Raw genomic sequence first — 19,054 nt, forward strand, 5'->3', positions numbered from 1 at the left:
ATGAAGCACGACAGAATACTTCAGATACATTTAATATTCTCTCTAGAGTTGGGGGGGGGGGGGGGGGGGGGTGCGCAAGTAGCTGGGTAAGAGATCATTTGCAGATGTTTTTTTGGGGGGAAAATGTGGGATTAAGAAAGCTGACCATTAGCACTCAGTTAGATCATGGGAGAAAACTAGTACATATTAGTATTAGTTTGTAAATGTAATCATTATTATTTAATGTAATTTTTATGTTTTTCTATAAATTGTCCATGATATTTCACAACATTTTTCTCAGTTTAACTGAAAAAAGTGCCACATAAATATTGCACGTGGGTACCTTTTATTATGTTTCAGTACCAAGACTGCCAAATATTGAGACAATAGAAAACTGTATGAAACTGTGTCCAATGATAGTACAGGCTATGTGGGAATATAAAAGTCCACTCTTACAGCTGCCATATGTTACAGATGACAATTTGAAGTATTTTGTAAATAAAAAGGTAAGTACAAGTAAGAAGACTGGTAATAGGTATCTGCATAATTTAGTTACGAAAAATCTGTTACTTGCATAATTATGATTCTTAGTGTATCCCAGCTGTGGAGTAAATGGGTTCTATGCCTGTAAATAGTAGGGAGGCAATATAAATGCTCTCAAGATTCTAGAGTGTTGCCAGACTGCCTTGTTAAAAACTGTATGATGTTTCAGTGAAGTGCAAGAAGGGACTCATTTTCCAAAATTTGGATGAATTTTTTTGTATATCTACCTTATAGGGTGATATTCTCAAAGTTATCCCCCACTCCAGGAATCAGCATAGGGGGAACAGGTGCAAGAATCCTGCGTTGGCATTCTAGACAAGGTTGTAATGGAGGTGCTTCACCATTGCATTCTCCGACCTGTTATGAAGTGAAGTGTCAGTTGTGGGAATGGCTGTGACGAGAACTTGTACAGTGTAGTGTTGGATTTGTATTGTCACGAATGAAGGGAAGGGAGAAAGTAAAGTCAAGTGCCAGCATCTATCCTAAATGTGTTGAAGATCACAAGGGGACTGCCGAGCTCGGCGCCCTCAGCCATCAACAGTGCTAGATGCCCTCACTTCATGAAGCCCTATGGAGTGGTGTCAGACTGCCTTGTCAAAAACTGTATGATATTTCAGTGAAGTTCAATGGGACTCAACCAACGGCACTGACTCAAAGGCTGGTGACTTATCCCACTACCTCCCCTCCTCTTGTCAACCGAATACTGATTGGAAAATTTTCCCCCACTAGGATTCTAACTGGCTTATGTCTCAAGTCTACTGCTGCTGCACAGACCTGTGTTGGTGACCTGCCCTACAGAAGCAGGTTCAAAGTTACTATTGATAATTTATTTCATGTAAGACACAGCATTCCTGAGGTAAGTTCAAGCAAAAACGCATATGTGCATCTCAAGTGCACACCTCGTATGTTGATTGCACAGAACTGAACAATAGTATATCTATTCATTTTCTTCACAATTGCCATTTGAAACAGCATGAGGCCCAAAGCACACTTTGTAATACCGTTTTTCTCTTAAACCATGGTTTCTGGTCTGTTCGACTGGGCTTAAGGTAACAGATGAGAACATTGAAATTTGGAAAGAAAGTCTGCATAATGAGGCACAGGATTTTCTGTACTGTGAATTTTTAGGAACATCTTGGTGACTTGCACCGTTGAAATAAGAGAACCCAGAAGCACGCTCACACTTTTAAAATGAACAAAAAGAACAAATAATCATGCGTCTTTTTAAGGTACTGCTACTCTTTGATGCAGATCTGCTGACAAAATGAGATTGAGTCATTTTGTACAATGACTTACTTGTAGTTATCATCTCTGTTTCAACAAACATAGGATGAAGTGAATGATACTGAGTTCGACACGAAAGTTGGTTTCTATGTGACTGAACTGTTATGCAATGGTTCTTGACTGAACTCTTCTGCGACAGTTCTGAATCTGAAACTGGCCACTCTTCTGCACTAAAATGAATAATGATAATGTGTTGCCTGAAAATTCAGTTTGGTGGCCTTCTCATTAAGCCTTCTTATCACCTATGTACCAATTGTTCCAGGAATAAACTCCATTTTTTTCTCTACTTTTTTTTCCTACTTTCAGAGTGAACAGAATATTAGGAAGGCGAGAATTGAAATGTTACAGACATTAATGTTATGTAACAGCTTCTTTTGGTGAGATGACAAAGATATTATTTACATATCAATTAAAAGAAAAAGAAGAATGTGAGCTAAAAAGAAATGCTTTGCATCCGTCCACAAATGTCTCACCCCAACAATTCGCTATTGTGGTCTTCCATTAATAATCAGAAATGATTTTCTGAAGATAATCAGTTGGTGATTCATTAAAAGGTCACAGAAATTTAGCCAAACCTGTGTCTGAGAGTCCAACAACATTTACTACCCCAGAAATCCTAAATGGAACAATTAAGTTAGGAAAAAACGACATTTCTGTAGAGCCGGAGATAACGGCAATTGTTTAATTGTAGAAATAATGTAATTATCTGGCATAATCACATACATGTCTTTAGAAATAAATGTGATTTAATTATTCTAAGAACAGGTAATGTAAATTTTTAAAACCCTTAATTAATTTTAAAATATTTTATAATGTTTTATTTTATTTTTTAAAATAAACTTCTTTTGTATAGTTTATCTCATCAGTACAAATTTTCTACATTCATCTAACTACATCCAGTACAGAATTCTTTGCAATTATAAAATTTATAAAACATTTGTTCGCTTTTACAGAGATATATAAAAACAATTCAGCAGTTTGCTCAATTAAAACATGAAGAGAGGAGGAGCATTTTACGCAATCTTTCTGATGAACAGTACCATGATGTTATGAAGGTTGCAGGGAAAATGCCTTATATTGAGTTTAAAGTGAGATCTGAAGGTGAGTATTTTACAGATTACAGTGATTGCCTGATTCCTGTTATTATTATTGTTGTTATTATTCCTTCATTATTTCAATCAATTAGAGACCATAATAACCAACACTCTCTTTTCCTGGACATTAACTGCCACCCAGTGCTCTTGCATTTGCTTGAGGTGTTATTTTCTCTCTTCAGTCTACATCTTCAGCTTCGGCTTTTCCTGGAAACCTTTATGTGCTTGTAGTTTTTTCTCAAGCAGGTCATGTGACAGGATATCTTTAAAAGAATTATCCAGTTCTCGTAGACCTTTTTCAACTTCGTGATCTATGCTCCTTTGGGTTCCTTTAACTAGAAGGACAGTTAATATCCTTCTAGATATCCTTTCTGAACTCATTTGGGTCATGTGGCCGTAAAAGGCAATCCTGTCTTGAATCATGTCATGTGTCTCCTCCACATGCTTATATATATCATGATTGCGAAGTGTTTTGTACTAGCTGTTTTCTTTGACAGGACCTTGGACTTTTTTCTACATCTCTCTTTCTTTGGCCTCACGTTTCTCCGTTAGGCCTTTCCTGTTAATTGTAAGAATCCCTGTCTCACACTGAGCCTCCTATCGAATAATTGTGCAGCAGTGTGTAATTTTGGCATGTAAGGATATTGATTTCTTAGTGTAGGTGCCTTTAGTAAGTTTGTAGGCCATTTCCAGTTTCTAAATGTGGGCACAGAGTATTTTGTCTCTGATATGTTAGGCTTTACCCATTCACCTAGGAATTGAAAGTTTCCTTGCCCAATTAATTTTTTGTAGTCGGATCTCCAGTTCTCTTGGCATTTATTTTATGTTCGTCATAAAGAGAGCCTTCTGAAAGGAGAACTGAAGTCCAGCTTTCACTGCTTGTGTCCTCAATTGATTAAGCTGTTTTTATGGCATATCTTGGGAATCTGAAAAGGTCATTAGATGATCTGCAAAGGCTAGACAGGGGTTAATGAGATTCGTGTACTTGTAGACTAGCCTGAACTACCCCTGAACTCTTTCAGTCATTCTCAGATCATCTTTTCTAAAATACAGTTGGAAGCGATGAAGTTCAGATTAACAATCTGTTCAGCACATGATCGTCTTTTGCTGAAACCCTTCGATATTTCCCTAACTGTGGATTGATTTGTTGTTCTATCTTATGCCGTAGAGCCTTTGAAAGGATATTGTGAGTTGTTAGCAGGAGAGATATGTCATAGTAGTTGTTCACATCTGTTCTGTCATCTTTCTTATGTGGTGGATGAATTATGGCAGAGGTCCAGCCATTTGGAATTTTTTTGCTTTCCCAAATCTCTTGAATAATTGCAACAAGTTTATTGATTGCCTTTTGCCTTGCATACTTCCACACGCCAGCATTTATCAGATGTTCACCCAGTGGCTGTTTGTACTTCAGTGCTCGGATGATCTTCCTCATTTTTTCCTTTGTGGAAAGAGGTTTGGATGGGTGTTGGGATTGTTTTTGTACATGAATGTGGTCTCTGGAACCTTGTATTTGAGGAGACATTCAAAATAACTAGTAGTTAGCAGTTACCTTTGACACAATACGCTACCTTCCCTTTGAAATCTTTGAATCATAGACTCGTGCCGTTGTACTTGAATCAGACTGTACTTGAAGGTTTTACTGAAGTTACATGTATTATCGCTCTGGAAGCCTTGCTCAGTCTATAGAAACTGCTTCATAACCAAGTGCAGAATTCACCCCGTGGATGGCTCTTTTATGCTAATTTTCTTCTGTTGAGGAAGTTGACCCTATTTGCTTTATTTTTGTGGCAATTTCATTTCTGTCAAGCATTTGTCGTAGTTGTACTACTGCATCACATTTGTTATACCACCAAGCATTCTTTCTTCATTTTGTGAGTGAGACAGTCTCCTCAGATTTTATGACTATAGCCTATTGTAGTAGTTCACAGTTCTCAGAATTTAAAGTAGCCAACATGTGGGTGAATTTCTGGCTGCTCCTTAACCTGTCTCCGCCACACTTTTTTCAGGAGTAAACTTCTTGCTAGTCAATGAAAATAATCAATTTTTGAAAATATTATGTCATTGGATAGATAAAAAATCTACTTATCAAGCAGTGGGAGGCAAACAAACTAATAAAGGTATTTAAATTTGCAAGCTTTTGGAGTCCATGGCTCTTTCTTCTGGCAGAAGGGTTGAAGGCTAGGGGAGAGGGGTGAAGGAAAAGCACTAGTGAGATTTAGGAAATGGGGTGAGTTTGAAAAAATCATCCAGAATCCCAGGTCAGTGGAGACTTACCATATGGGATGAGAAGGAAAGACTAATTATTGGGGACTGCACTGGACGAGATTTGGAATCGTGAGAGCTTAAAGTTGGAAGGTGGATAACGCACTAGACAGAGATTACTGCCAAAACATAGCGCATAAGTTAATAACAGTGTAAAGCTAAGTGTTTTGTGGTGATCAGTATATGATGGTGAGACAAGGCACCCGTGACTTGTTTCAATTTGCTGGTCTTAAGAATGGTGTTTGAATTGAAAGTAAGGAAAGGGCACCAAGGTCACAACTGTCATGTTCTAGAGAATGCGCTGCACCCACTTATTGTGTGTTGCCAGTATACACCCTCTGCCTATGCCCATTCATCCTAATGGATAACTTGGTGGTAGTCATACCGACGTACATAACAGTTGGTATATGACATGCATCATTTTGCAGGTGGCTCACCCTAGATAGTGCGTGTTTTATCAGTATAGATGGTGGTAGGAGGATGAATAGGGCAAGTCTCACAAAGGAGACAGTCACTGGGGCAGGAGCTATAGGGTAAGGAAATGGATGCAGAAGAAGAATAGGGTCTGACAAGGATACTGCGGAGATTAGGAGGGCAATGAAAAGCTATTGTAGGTATCATGGGCAAGACAAGAATAACACTGAGTGACAAGAGGTGTACTCTTAAGTTGTTTTTGGAAGGATTGGATGTGCTGGCTCAGGAAATCTGCTTTTGAACTGGGCTGGTGGGGTACTTACATCAAGTAAGGGTTGAGATGAGAATGGTGATGTATAGCAGTAAAGAGTCTGCATCCGAACAAATACACTTGCCTCAAATGCCAACATTGTATGGGAGGGAATATTTGAGATGGAAAGGATTGCAACTGTCAAAATGTAAGTACTGTTGTTTGTTAGTAGGTTTAATGTGAACAGAAATCTGTTGCTAACCTTCAGTGAAGATCAGATCAAAGTTGAGGAAAGTGACATGGGATCTGCAATAGGACCATGAGAAATTCAATTGGGGGAATGTATTGAGAGGTTCCAAGAATTTTAACGGTCAACCGTACCATGAGTCCATGTGGCAAAGATGTCGTCAATGTGTCTAAACCAAACTAGGGGCTGAAGGCTAATGAATCTTAGGGAAGTCCCCCCCCCCCCCTCCTCCCAGGTGAGGCACGAAAAGGTTGGCATACAAAGGAGCCTTACTGATACCCATGACTGCACTCCCGATCTGTTAGTATGTGTGCCCCTCAAAGGTAAAATAGTAGTTAGTAAGCATAAAGCTGATTAAACTGAGCGGAAAGGATGTCACAGGTTTGGAATCAGATGGATGCTGACTGAGGAAATGTTCAGCAGCAGACAGACCAAGCACATAGGGGTAGCTAGTATAGAGAGAGGTGGCATCAGTGGTGACAAGCAGGGTATGTGGTGGAAGTGGGATGAGACAATCTACGAAATGGACAGTGTCTCTATTATAGGAGTGAAGTCTTTATATTATGGGTTATGGGTGCTAATCAACTAAGGCAGATATGAGTATGGTTGTTGCTTTGTAGTCAGCAACTACGGGGCGGCCTGTTGTAGAGCATTTCTTTTCTACAACATGAAAGTTATGACCTCGGTGCCTGTTCCATCACATGTGTCAGCTGGATTCGTTCCCCAGACACCAGTTTCTCAGAATTGCGCAGATGGGATCTGGTATTATAACCTGTCCTCTGTTCTCTCCACCCATGTGGCCTAAATTTACATTAATTTCTTTGGTTGCAGCATTTCTTCACAGCAACTATTCATTTCCTCTTTTCCTTTGAGTTTTCTGCATCTTTTATTTTATGGCCTGTCTGTTCTCCCACTTCTGTCATGACCAAGGCACTTAGATTACTGCGATTATTAACTCGTGCACGATGTTTTGGCAGTAATATCTGTCTTACATATTACCCTATCTTTCACCTTTAATCTCTCAGGTTTACAAATCTCATTCGGTGCAGTCACCTAAAATCTGTCTTTCCTTCCCGTCTGATAAGTCTCCCGTGATCCAGGACTGTGGATGACTTTTCCAAATTCTCACCATTTCCTAAATCTCACTAGTCCTTTTCCTTCACTCCTCAACCTTTCCGTTTAACTCTTCTGCCCGAAGGAGGAGCCACTAGATCCAAATCCTTGCAAATTTAAATATCTTTATATCTGTGTTCCCCTTTCGCGACATGGTGAGTAGATTTTATTATCTATCTAATTACATTATTTGATCTTTGAAAGTTAGTTATCCAAGTCTACATTGGCATTTCTCAGAATCTTTACTTTCTGGATCTCTTGCACTTTCCATCAAATGACGAAGTGGACAATTTGGAATTCACCGAGGTTGGAGTTTGGAGATGTCCAGATCTTTAGTTTTCTGGACAGGTGTTTGAAAGCAGTTGACTTAAGAACCAGATGGAATGTTCTGCATAATTCCACTAATCTCCCCATTGCAACTGGTTCTCATGTGCGCTCGATAGTTTGCAATAATCTTATGATGTTTTCTTTCCTTGTCAGGCTGGGCGTTGAAATTCTCACGCAGAATGGTGATCTGTGTGTCTGGTAACTTTGAAAGGATATCTTCTGTTTCCTCCCAGAATGCACCTCTTTCTTCTAGGTCCTTCTTAATTGCCCGATTGATTGGTGCATGCACATATACCATTGTATAAACTCTCCACCTGCTACAGCAGCATAGTTGATTGTTGTTGTTGTTGTTGTTATTATAGAATGACACGTTCATTTCACTGAGATGAATGATTGGTAACACTGCAGATTATTTGTGGCCATTTTTATCTTCAGTCTTTATCTACATTTCAGTCGTTCCATTTGTTTTGCTGTGAATAATGCTAAGGAGTATGGAATTCTAGGACTACATTGTTAAATACATTCATCATAGAACCTAAGATGTGAGACTTGCCGTTGTGATGTGTGTGCCCATTATTGCCCTCTCATTTCAAAGAGAACTGCACAAATGGTGATATTTTGTTTTCTGGAATTTTTGTAAGAATACTGATACAGACTACACCATACCACAGTCATTTTGAACATTTCTTCCCCCTCCCTCCCCTCCCCCTTTCTGCTCCTTGATAGTTTATGATGGCTGATTTACAACTATTCTTCAGTTCACTTCTAAAGGCTCTAAGGGTCTCTGGATACCTACCCTTCTCACCAAAGGTGAATATTTTGTGTCTCAGGACCCAAGTGATCTTAATTTTGATCAAGATAAACTCGCATTGCAGTGTTCTTCTTCGACATACCGGTGTGGAAGTGTGCACAGAATCAGCTAAGTGAAAAGTCTGTGCAGTACGCACGTTTATTTACATATAAAAAACTACATAGGAATTTTCATTTGTGCAAGACTGCATGTATAAGATCATGTGCTGATTTAAAGTTCTAGATTCACATATTTTACTGTGTGTTGTTTCCGTGTAATCTTTCATTGCTTTACCAATACTCATTTGTATTGTGATATATTGTGAATTTCCAAATATTTGCGAGTGCCGCAGTAAACTCATACTGTTGTCGTCAGTTGTGGGCTTAAACTTAATTGTGCTCTTTTAAAAATTTTGAGAACAGTAGGCCTATCCTCATTCAGAACAGTCATTCTCTCTAATTTCACTGTACAATTATGTGAGAAGTGCATTATTTTGAGAATTTTTGGATGCTTACAAAAATATATTTTCATAAGTTACCAATAAGAGTGTTTTGTATATGTAATTTATTTTATAGGAAGTCAGTGTTTTTGTTCACAATTCTGCCAAACAATAAATCACCCTTGAACTTCATTATACATCAGCGCAAATAAACAGGCATTATTGAAAATTTTCGGAAGCTATCATTGTCCTTGCGTAATCTATAAGTAGTTCGCAGCAAATTGGCATTTGTGATTTAGTTACTGTAGCAGATTTTCTAACTAACATATTGTATTACATCTATTTTTCCCTTAAAGAGGAGTAACCCTATATATTATCTGCATTTATTGTAAATTAGCTCTGTTTTTTAATTTCTAACAGCTACAGTTAACCTCAAGACATTTTAGGAAACTAGTAGTATTTACCATAGGTTTTGTGTTGCGTTAATAGAAATCTCATTTTGTGTATTTACTTCAATTCTTATAGGTAAGTAGCAACTTTTTAACTGAACAGTTTAAAAGATATTTGTAGTTGTCGTTGTTGTGGTCTTCAGTGCAGAGACTGGTTTGATGCAGCTCTCCATGCTACTCTATTGTGCAAGCTTCTTCGTCTCCCAGTACCTACTGCAACCTACATCCTTCTGAATCTGCTTAGTGTATTCATCTCTTGGTCTCCCCCTATGATTTTTACCCCCTCCCCCGAGCTTACCTCCAATACTAAATTGGTGATCCCTTGATGCCTCGGAACATGTCCTGCCCACTGAAACCTTCTTCTAGTCAAGTTGTGCCACAAATTTCTCTTCTCTCCAATTCTATTCAATACCTCCTCATTAGTTATGTGATTTACCCATCTAATCTTCAGCATTCTTCTGTAGCACCACATTTCGAAAGCTTCTATTCTCTTCTTGTCCAAACTATTTATCGCCCATGGCTACACTCCATACAAATACTTTCAGAAAAAGACTTCCTGACACTTAAATTTATACTCAGTGTTAACAAATTTCTTTTCTTCAGAAACGCTTTCCTTGCCATTGCCAATCTACATTTTATATCCTCTCTACTTCGACCATTATCAGTTATTTTGCAAATAGCAAAACTCATGTACGAATGTAAGTGTCTCATTTCCTAATCTAATTCCCTCAGCATCACCCAATGCAATTCAACTACATTCCATTATCCTTGTTTCACATTTGTTGATGTTAATTTTATATCCTCCTTTCAAGACACTGTCCATTCCATTCAACTATTCCATTCAACTGCTCTTCCAGGACCTTTGCTGTCTCTGACAGAATCACAATGTCATCGACGAATCTCAAAGTTTTTATTTCTTCTCCATGTATTTTAATTCCTACTCCGAACTTTTCTTTTGTTTCCTTGACTGCTTGCTCAGTGTACAGATTGAATAACATTGGGGATAGGCTACAACCCTGTCTCACTCCCTTCTTGACCACTGCTTCCCTTCCATGTCCTTTGACTCTTATAACTGCCATCTGGTTTCTGCACAAATTGTAAATAGCCTGTATTTTACCCCAGCCACCTTAAGAATTTGAAAGAGAGTATTCCAGTCAACATTGTCAAAAGCTTTCTCTAATTCTACAAATGCTAGAAATGTAGGTTTGCCTTTCCTTAATCTATCTTCTAAAGTAAGTCGTGTTCCAACATTTCTACAGAATCCAAACTGATCTTCCCCTAGGTCAGCTTCTACCGGTTTTTCTATTCATCTGTAAATAATTCGTGTTACTATTTTTCAGCTGTGACTTATTTAACTGATAGTTTGGTAATTTTCACATCTGTCAACACCTGCTTTCTTTGGGATTGGAATTATTATATCATATTTCCCATTTCATTTTCACCTACAGCCTCTTCCATTTCCATAGTATTGTCCTCAAGTACACCGCCTTTGTATAGACCATCTATATACTCTTTCCACCTTTCTGCTTTCCCTTCTTTGCTTAGAACTGGGTTTCCATCTGAGCTCTTGATACTCATACAAATGGTTCTCTTTTCTCCAAGGGTCCCTTTAATTTTCCTGTAGGCAGTATCTATCTTACAACTAGTGGGCTAAGCCTCTACATCCTTACATTTGACCTCTAGCCATTCCTGCTTAGCCATTTTGCACTTCCTGTCGATCTCATTTTTGAGATGTTTGTATTCCTTTTTGCCTGCTTCATTTACTGCATTTTTATATTTTCTCCTTTCATCAATTAAGTTCAATACATCCTCTGTTACCTGATGATTTCTACTAGTCCTCATCTGTCTGCATACTTGATCCTCTGCTGCCTTTACTATTTCATCCCTGAAAGCTATCCATTCTTCTTCTACTGTATTTCTTTCCCCCATTCATGTCTATTGTTCCCTAATGCCCTCCCTGAAACTCTGTACAACCTCTGATTCTGTCAGTTTATCCAGGTCCCATCTCCTTAAATTCCCACTTTTTTGCAGTTTCTTCAGTTTCAGTCTACTGTTCATAACCAATAGATTGTGGTCAGAGTCCACATCTGCCCCTGGAAATGTCTTACAATTTAAAACTTGGTTCCTAAATCTCTGTCTTACCATTATATAATCTATCTGAAACCTTCCAGTATGTCCAGGCCTCTTCCATGTATACAGCCTTCTTTCATGATTCTTGAACCAAGTGTTAGCTATCATCAAGTTATACACTGTGCAAAATTCTACCAGGTGACTTCCTCTTTTGTTTCTTAGGCCAGTATTACACTATCAGATTTCTTTGTCAAAGATTTGATCAAAAATGTGATAAAATATTCCGTCAAATATATTTGACAAAGATTTTTGACATAGAGCTAGAAGGGGTATTACACTGTCATCATATTTTTTGTCAAAGTTCAAGATGGCTGACAACAACAACTTGTTATTAACTGCAGCAGTTGCATGCACTACAATTGCACAGTGTGCACATGTGGAAGGGAAGCGGCGGGGAAAAAAGGAAACATACTTGGGTGAAGCCGTGGGTTTTACGACGACACGATAAAAGCATTCAACAAAACGTGTTACATGAGCTTATAGTGGAGGATGTCAAGTCGTACATCAATTACTTAAGAATGGATGAGCATACATTTCTGTATGTGCCCAGTGAAGCGTATCCTCATATCACAAAGCACAATATTCACTTAAGATCTGCTACATCTGCAGAAGACAGGCTCACTGTAACACTCCAATTCCTTGCTACAGGGGAGGGTCAGGTCAGGTCAGGTCAGGTCAGGTCTCCAATCTTCTTAATCTGTTTTTGTACTCATTTTGCCTCACATTGTAAAGTGCCTCATCAGCTTCATACACCTCTATTAATTTTGTAGTTGTCGGCACATACCAATTGTGTTTACCGACAATGTTTATAAAAACACTACAGACGACAGAACGCTGCAGCAATGCTAGAGCACTCCTTGTGGTAACATGTCACATTGCAGTGAACAAAATACAAGCGACTTCTTTGATCAAATCTACAGTGAGGCCCTAGATTTGATCACATATTGGATTTGACAAAGTTCCCTATTACACCATCAAATATCATTGGCAAAGATATTTGACAAAGAAATTTGATAGTGTAATACCGGCCTTACCCCCATTCCATATTCACCTACCATGTTTCCTTCTCTTCCTTTTCCTGCTGTAGAATTCCAGTCACCCATGGCTATTAAATTTTCGTGTCCCTTCACTATGTGAATAATTTCTTTTATCTCATCCTACATTTCATCAATCTCTTCGTCATCTATGGAGCTAGTTGTCATATGAACTTGTATTGATTATTAAACCTACTCCTGCTTTACCCCTATCTGATTTTGTATTTATAACTCTGTATTTACCTGACCAGAAGTCTTGTCCCTCCTGCCACCGAACTTCACTAATTCCCACTATATCTAACTTTAACCTATCCATTTCCCTTTTTAAATTTTCGAACCTACCTGCCCGATTAAGGGATCTGACATTCCATACTCCGATCCGTAGAACGCCAGTTTTCTTTCTCCAGATAACAACGTCCTCCTCAGTAGTTCCTGCCTGGAGATCTGAATGGGGGACTATTTTACCTCCGAAATATTTTACCCAAGAGGGCGCCATCATCATTTAACGATACAGTAAAGCTGCATGTTATTGGGAAAAATTACGGCTGTGGTTTCCCCTTGCTTTCAACCATTCTCAGTACCAGCACAGCAAGGCCGTTTTGGTTAATGTTACACAAGGCCAGATCAGTCAATCATCTAGACTTTTGCCCCTACAACTACTGAAATGGCTGCTGCCCCTCTTCAGAAACCACATGTTTGTCTGGCCTCTCAACAGATACCCCTCTCTTTTGGTTGCACCTACAGTACAGCTATCTGTATCGCTGAGGCACACAAGCCTCCCCACCAATGGCAAGGTCCATGGTGGAAAAGATATTCAGTGAACTTAAAGTTATTTGTTGACAGCCTTGTAATACATTGCACAAGCCAAAATGCAGCACCACTATGAATACTGTTCTGGAAATTACCTTGATTGGTAGCAGTTGTGAATTGGTGTGTTGGAAGAGCTCTCAAGAGTAATGTACATAGGTGCCTCAAGGACTATCCTCTCCTGTGAATCCTGTCTCCTCTGCAGAAAGTACAAAATCGCTCTAACCAACAAGTTGATGTTCTGTCCTTCACTAAAACTGAAACTGAGCCAGTAAGACTGACTCCACCTGTTTTGGAGAAACCTGTTTTGTCTGGTGTCAGCCGGAGACAAATGCAAAAGTGTAGGGGTCTATTAATTGTCAGCAGATCAAATGTACAGCGAATGATGGTACCCCTTAGGGAAATGGCACCAAGGGACATGAAAGGACACCAGGTGCACTCAGTATGTATGCCTGGGGGCTCATTTAAAATGTTGAAGAAGCTATTCCAGCAGCTATTTTGGGAACAGGATGCAACCAACAGCAGATTGTGGCACACGTTGGAACAAATGATGTCTGTCGTCTGGCCTCCGAGGTCATTCTTGGGTCATTCCCACGACTGGCAGAGGAGGTTGAGAAGACCAGCCTTCCCCAGAACTGATCGTGGGTCTTTGGTTCTGTATTGAGTGGAAGGACTGAACCAGAGACTTCAAAAGTTCTGTAACAAGCTAGACTGCGACTTTCCGGACTTGCACCATAGGGTTGAGAACTAGGGTCCCCTAAATTGGTCAGGTGTGCACTACACATCAGAGGCTGCTACTCACATAGCTGACTGTGTGTGAGGCGCACACAAGAGGTTTTTTTTTAGATTAGGTGACTCTCCATCCAATCCAGCTAACAATAGCTGTAGAATACCCAGAAGTACCTGTGTAAGATCGAAAGAAATGCCTCCCTCGGGTGAGAGTATTAAAATTCTAATGGCAAACTGGCGAAGCATTGCAACAAAGTGCCAGAGTTTGAAGAAATCGTGAAGAGCAGTGAAGCTTACATAATACTAGGTACAGAATGATGAAACCTGACTGAAGTTGATTGCAAGGAGATTTTTGAGGAAAATTTAAGTGTATACTGAAAGCATAGGCAAGGAGGTAATGGAGGTGGTGTATTTGTCGCAGTAGACAAGAAACTGAAATCCACTTAGGTAGTAACTGAAGCTGCATGTGAGATTGTTTAGGGAAGACTCAAGATCAGGGATGGGCATAAAATGATTATTGGATCCTTGTAATACCCACCAGACTCATGTCCTGATGTAACTGAAACTTTAAACCTTGATTCACTTGTATGTAAGTTCCCCAATCATACTGTAATCATCAGTGGAGACTTTAATGATCCAACAATTAATTGGGAAAATTATGGTTTTGTTAGTGGTGGGCATGATAAGACATACTTTGAAGCTTTACTAAATGCATTCTCTGAAAACTACCGTGACTAGATATTAGCAACCTCATTTATGATGCAAATATATTGGATCTAAAGGCAAGAAATAGACCTGATCTCTTTGAGGATGTTCACATTGAAACTGGCATCAGTGAAAATGACACAGTTGTGGCAACAATGATTACAGAGTACAAATGACAACTAAAACAAATAGAAAGATGTATATGTTCAGTAAACCAGATAAATAGTCAGTAGTGTCACGTCTCAGTGAGGAACTTGAAACTTTCAGCACAGAACAGGAGCATGTAGAGGAACTATGGTTCAGGTTTAAAAGAATAATTGAGCATGCTGTGGACAGATACATACCCAGTACAAAAGTTCATAATGGGAGGGAACCTCCATGGTATACAGTCACTGTAAAGGAACTTACAAAGAAATGGAGGTTACTGGATACTAGGTGTAAAACAAAGCAAAGGGTATAGAGGTATATGTTGAATTACATGCATTTGGCTGTCAAGGAAGCAATGTGTGATGCCTTCAGTGACTGTTGTAGCAGAATGTTGTCAAGTGATCTCTCACAGAAACCAAATAAATTCTGGTAATATGTAAAGGCTGTTAGTGGCATCAAAGCTAGTGTCCACTGAGGGTAGCAAAGCAAAAACTAAAACACTTAACTCCATGTTCCTTTACAAAAGACGACCAAGGAGAATTACCCCAATTTAATCCTCATACCAGTTTAAAAAGGTAAATGACATAATATTAGTGCCAGTAGTGTTCAGAAATATCTGAAATTGTTAAAATTGAACAAAGCTCCATGGCCCAATGGATTCCCTGTCAGATTCCATTCTGAATTTGCGGCTGAGATAGCCTCTCTTCTAACTTTAATATGATGTAAATGCCTCAAACAAAAAGCTGTGCCCAGTTCTTGGAAAAAGGCACAGGTCACATCCATCTACGAGAAGTGTAGTAGAAGTGATCCACAAAACTGTCCAATATCCTTGACACTGATTTGTTGTAGAATCTTAGAACATATTCTGAGCTCAAACATAATGAAGTGTCTTGAACGTAATGACCTCCTCAATGCCAACCAGCATGGATTTCGAAAACATCGATCATGTGAAACTCAACTTGCACTTTTATCACATGACATATTGAAAACTTTGGATCAAGGCAGTCAGTAGAAGTTCTATTTCCTGACCTCCAGAAAGCACTTGACTGGGTAGCACACCTACATTTATTGCCAAAAGTATGGTCTTATGGGGTATCAAGTGAAATTTGTGACTGGATTGGGGGTTTTTGGTAGGGAGGACACAGCATATTATTTTGGATGGAGAGTCATCATCAGATGTAGAAGTAACTTTGGGTTTGCCCCAGGGAAGTGTGTTGGGACGCTTGCTGTTCATGTTGTGTACTAATGACCTTGCACACAATATTAATAGTAAAACCAGATTTTTTTGCAGCTGATGCAGTTAACTATAATGAAGTACTATCTGAAATAAGCTGCATAAATATTCAGCCAGCTCTTGATAAGATTTCAGTGTGATGCAGAATTGGCAGTTTGCTTTAAATGTTCAGAAATGTGAAGTATTGCACTTCACAAAACAAAAAAAATGTAATATCCTGTTACTATAATAATATCAATGAGTCACTGTTGGAATCAGCCAACTCACACATATACTTTGGCATAGCACATTGAAGGGATATGAAATGGAATGATCACAAAAGTTCAGCTGTGGGTAAAGCAGGTGGAATATTTCAGTTTATTAATAGAATACTGGAAAAGTGCAGTAAGTCTGCAAAAGATATTGCTTACAAATCACTCTTGCAACCAGTTCTACAATATTGCTCAAGAGGGAGAGACCCGTACCGGATAGGACTCACAGGGGATATTGAACATATACAGAGAAGGGCAGCATGAAAGGTCACAGGTTTATTTAACCTGTGGGAGAGTGTCATGTAGATACTGAAGAAACTGAACTCGAAGATGTGTTAAGGTATACTAAACTATCCTGAGAAAGTCTGTTAACAAGGTTTCAGGAACTAGCTTGAATAATTACTCTAGGAATATACTACTACCCCCTACATATCACTCACAAAGGGATCGTGAAGATAACATTAGAATAATTGCTGCACACACAGAGGCAGTCAAATAATCATTCTTCCTGTGCTCCATATGTGAAAGGAACAGCAAGAAACCTCAATAATTGGTACAGTGGGATGTATCGCCTGCCATGCATGTCGCAGTGGTTTGCAGAGTATAGATGTAAATGTAGATCTGCCGCTCCCTTCTAACTTTCCCCAGCCTGTATCTCTTTCCATTCTGAAGAAGCAATGCACTCTTCTCTGAAGCATGAGTGTGCCCAAAACAGCGGAACAATGATCTAGGTAGTTTCGTTAGTCTGTAGTGTTGTTTGGTGGATGAAGAAGCACATTTTCACTTGAATGGGAGTAGTGAATAAACAGAATTTTAGGTGGTAGACATTCCACAACAGCTGCACCAATGCCCCCTCAACAGTCTCGAGGTCACAGTATCGTGTGGAATCATTGGCCTGTATTTTTTGAAGATAAAGATACCATCATGACAATTATGTTCAGGGTAGTGAAGCAGCCAAAACTGCCCTAATCCATAATCAACCATTTCTTACATATTATGTGATTGCCATGTTCCCTCATTTCTTCTTACCACACATAGTAGGGACACGTATCACTAAAATCACAATTTATTGCAAAATTTCAGTGCTTATGTTAGAGAGTACAGTGGATAACTTTGCCCAGCAACTATGAATATATACCCAGAACTATGACGAGTATATTCTGCATATTATTTACTTATTTCCTTCCTTTGTTGTGTGCCCTGGTCAGGTTAGTGTTTTCAAGCAACGCACCCCCCCCCCCCCCCCCCCCCCCTTTGCTTACATTGAACTTTGACACATATTAAAATATTTTGTTTGTAACAATTAAGGGTCACATATACATGTATGTAAGCAGTTGGTGTTACAGAGGGTTCCAGAAAAATGTGTACTGTCTTTGATAGTCCGTATTAATGGAACAAACTGATATACCATTACAATTCTTGTGCAGGAGAAGGTTATTTTATCTCTTTAGCAGCCAAACAACGTCGATGCTGCTGAACTATTGACCAAACTATGGCTATCAGTGTTGCTAATGTGTGTGATAGCTGCACAGGATGCCTCAATAGTTTCTCGTACCTCATTCAGTGTATCTGACTTGTGTTGATAAACTTCATTTTTCAAGGTCCCTCCATAGGTAGAAGTCAAGAGGTGTAAGGCCTGGAGACCATGGTGGGTATTCAACAGCCCCTCTTCGACCTATCCATTCTCCAAATAGATTTTCATCCAGATAGGCTCCGCCATCTCTATGGTGGTGAGGTGGAGCGCCATCTTGTCGTAGGTAAAATCTTTCATTTTCAAACACCTTTCGAATGACAGATGAAATCAGCATTTGCAGCATATGAAGATACATCTCACCAGTTAAGGTACCTTCGATGAAGAATGGGCCAGTCAAACCACATGATGACAGACCACATCACACATTAACACCCAGTAGATTAACATGCTTGTTCATGTGAACATGAAGGTTTTCAGGAGCCCAGTATGCGCAGTTGTGCCAGTTTACAGTACTGTTCAGTTTGAATTGAGCCTCGTAAAACCAGATAACCGTCCCTGCAAACTGTTCATCCTCATGTAGCATTCCTTCGGACCACTTAAAGTACTCCATCCTTCAAATTGGGTCACCCTCATTCATAGCACACAGCAAGCTTGCGGTGTACACTTACCACTTTGCTGCCTTCAGAATTTGTTGCACACTTGATCACTTTACCCCGTGTTTACGTGCACCCTACTATCAAATTTTTGAGATGACCTAGTGAAATTTCGCAACACATCAGCACTGAAAGCTGGACTAGTTGATGTTTTTGGTTGGCCAGACCTTTCATTATGTCCATCTGAACAGTACCATTGGCTTCAAATTTGTCCCAAATACGATAAGTTGTTGCACGTGTTGGTGGCGGAGTTCCATACACATTATGCCAGTGCCCTTCTACCTGCGTCATGTTTTCGTACTTTCAGTACTGCCTTGCATTGCTCAGATAACAGTCTTAACTTCATTCATTGTTGCAATGTCACCCGCTGGAAAACATGCGCCAAGATCTGTTGAGAAAACAATGGACAAAGTTACCCCACAAAATTGCAATGATATGTCATTTTGTTCCAAAGATATTAACTATCAGAGAGTGTCTACACTTCATGGGCCCCTCTGTATTTATTTTATGATAATTATAACATCAAATTAAAGTTGTTTTCATTTTACTATTAATTTCTATTTATGCATTATTCTGCAGTGTTTTAGTGTGCATTGATGCATTATTTCTTTTAAGAGGACACTGTTCTTGTGTCATTCATGTTTGAATATTCCACGTGTATAACACAAAAGGAATCGTCATTTATAAAAGAATGTAGCC

General features: G+C 39.2%; 1 protein-coding gene across 1 annotated transcript in view; it reads left to right on the top strand.

Moving 5' to 3' along the window:
• LOC126419263 (translocation protein SEC63 homolog) overlaps positions 1 to 19,054 on the top strand; it is a 172,494-nt gene that overhangs the window by 95,533 nt on the left and 57,907 nt on the right. The window contains exons 9-10 of the mRNA XM_050086421.1: positions 340 to 485; positions 2,760 to 2,907. Of these exons, the coding sequence (XP_049942378.1) occupies positions 340 to 485; positions 2,760 to 2,907 (294 nt within the window). The remainder of the gene's footprint in view (positions 1 to 339; positions 486 to 2,759; positions 2,908 to 19,054) is intronic.

The sequence above is a fragment of the Schistocerca serialis genome, chromosome 9 (genome assembly GCF_023864345.2).
Source record: "Schistocerca serialis cubense isolate TAMUIC-IGC-003099 chromosome 9, iqSchSeri2.2, whole genome shotgun sequence".
Lineage (NCBI taxonomy): Eukaryota > Metazoa > Arthropoda > Insecta > Orthoptera > Acrididae > Schistocerca > Schistocerca serialis.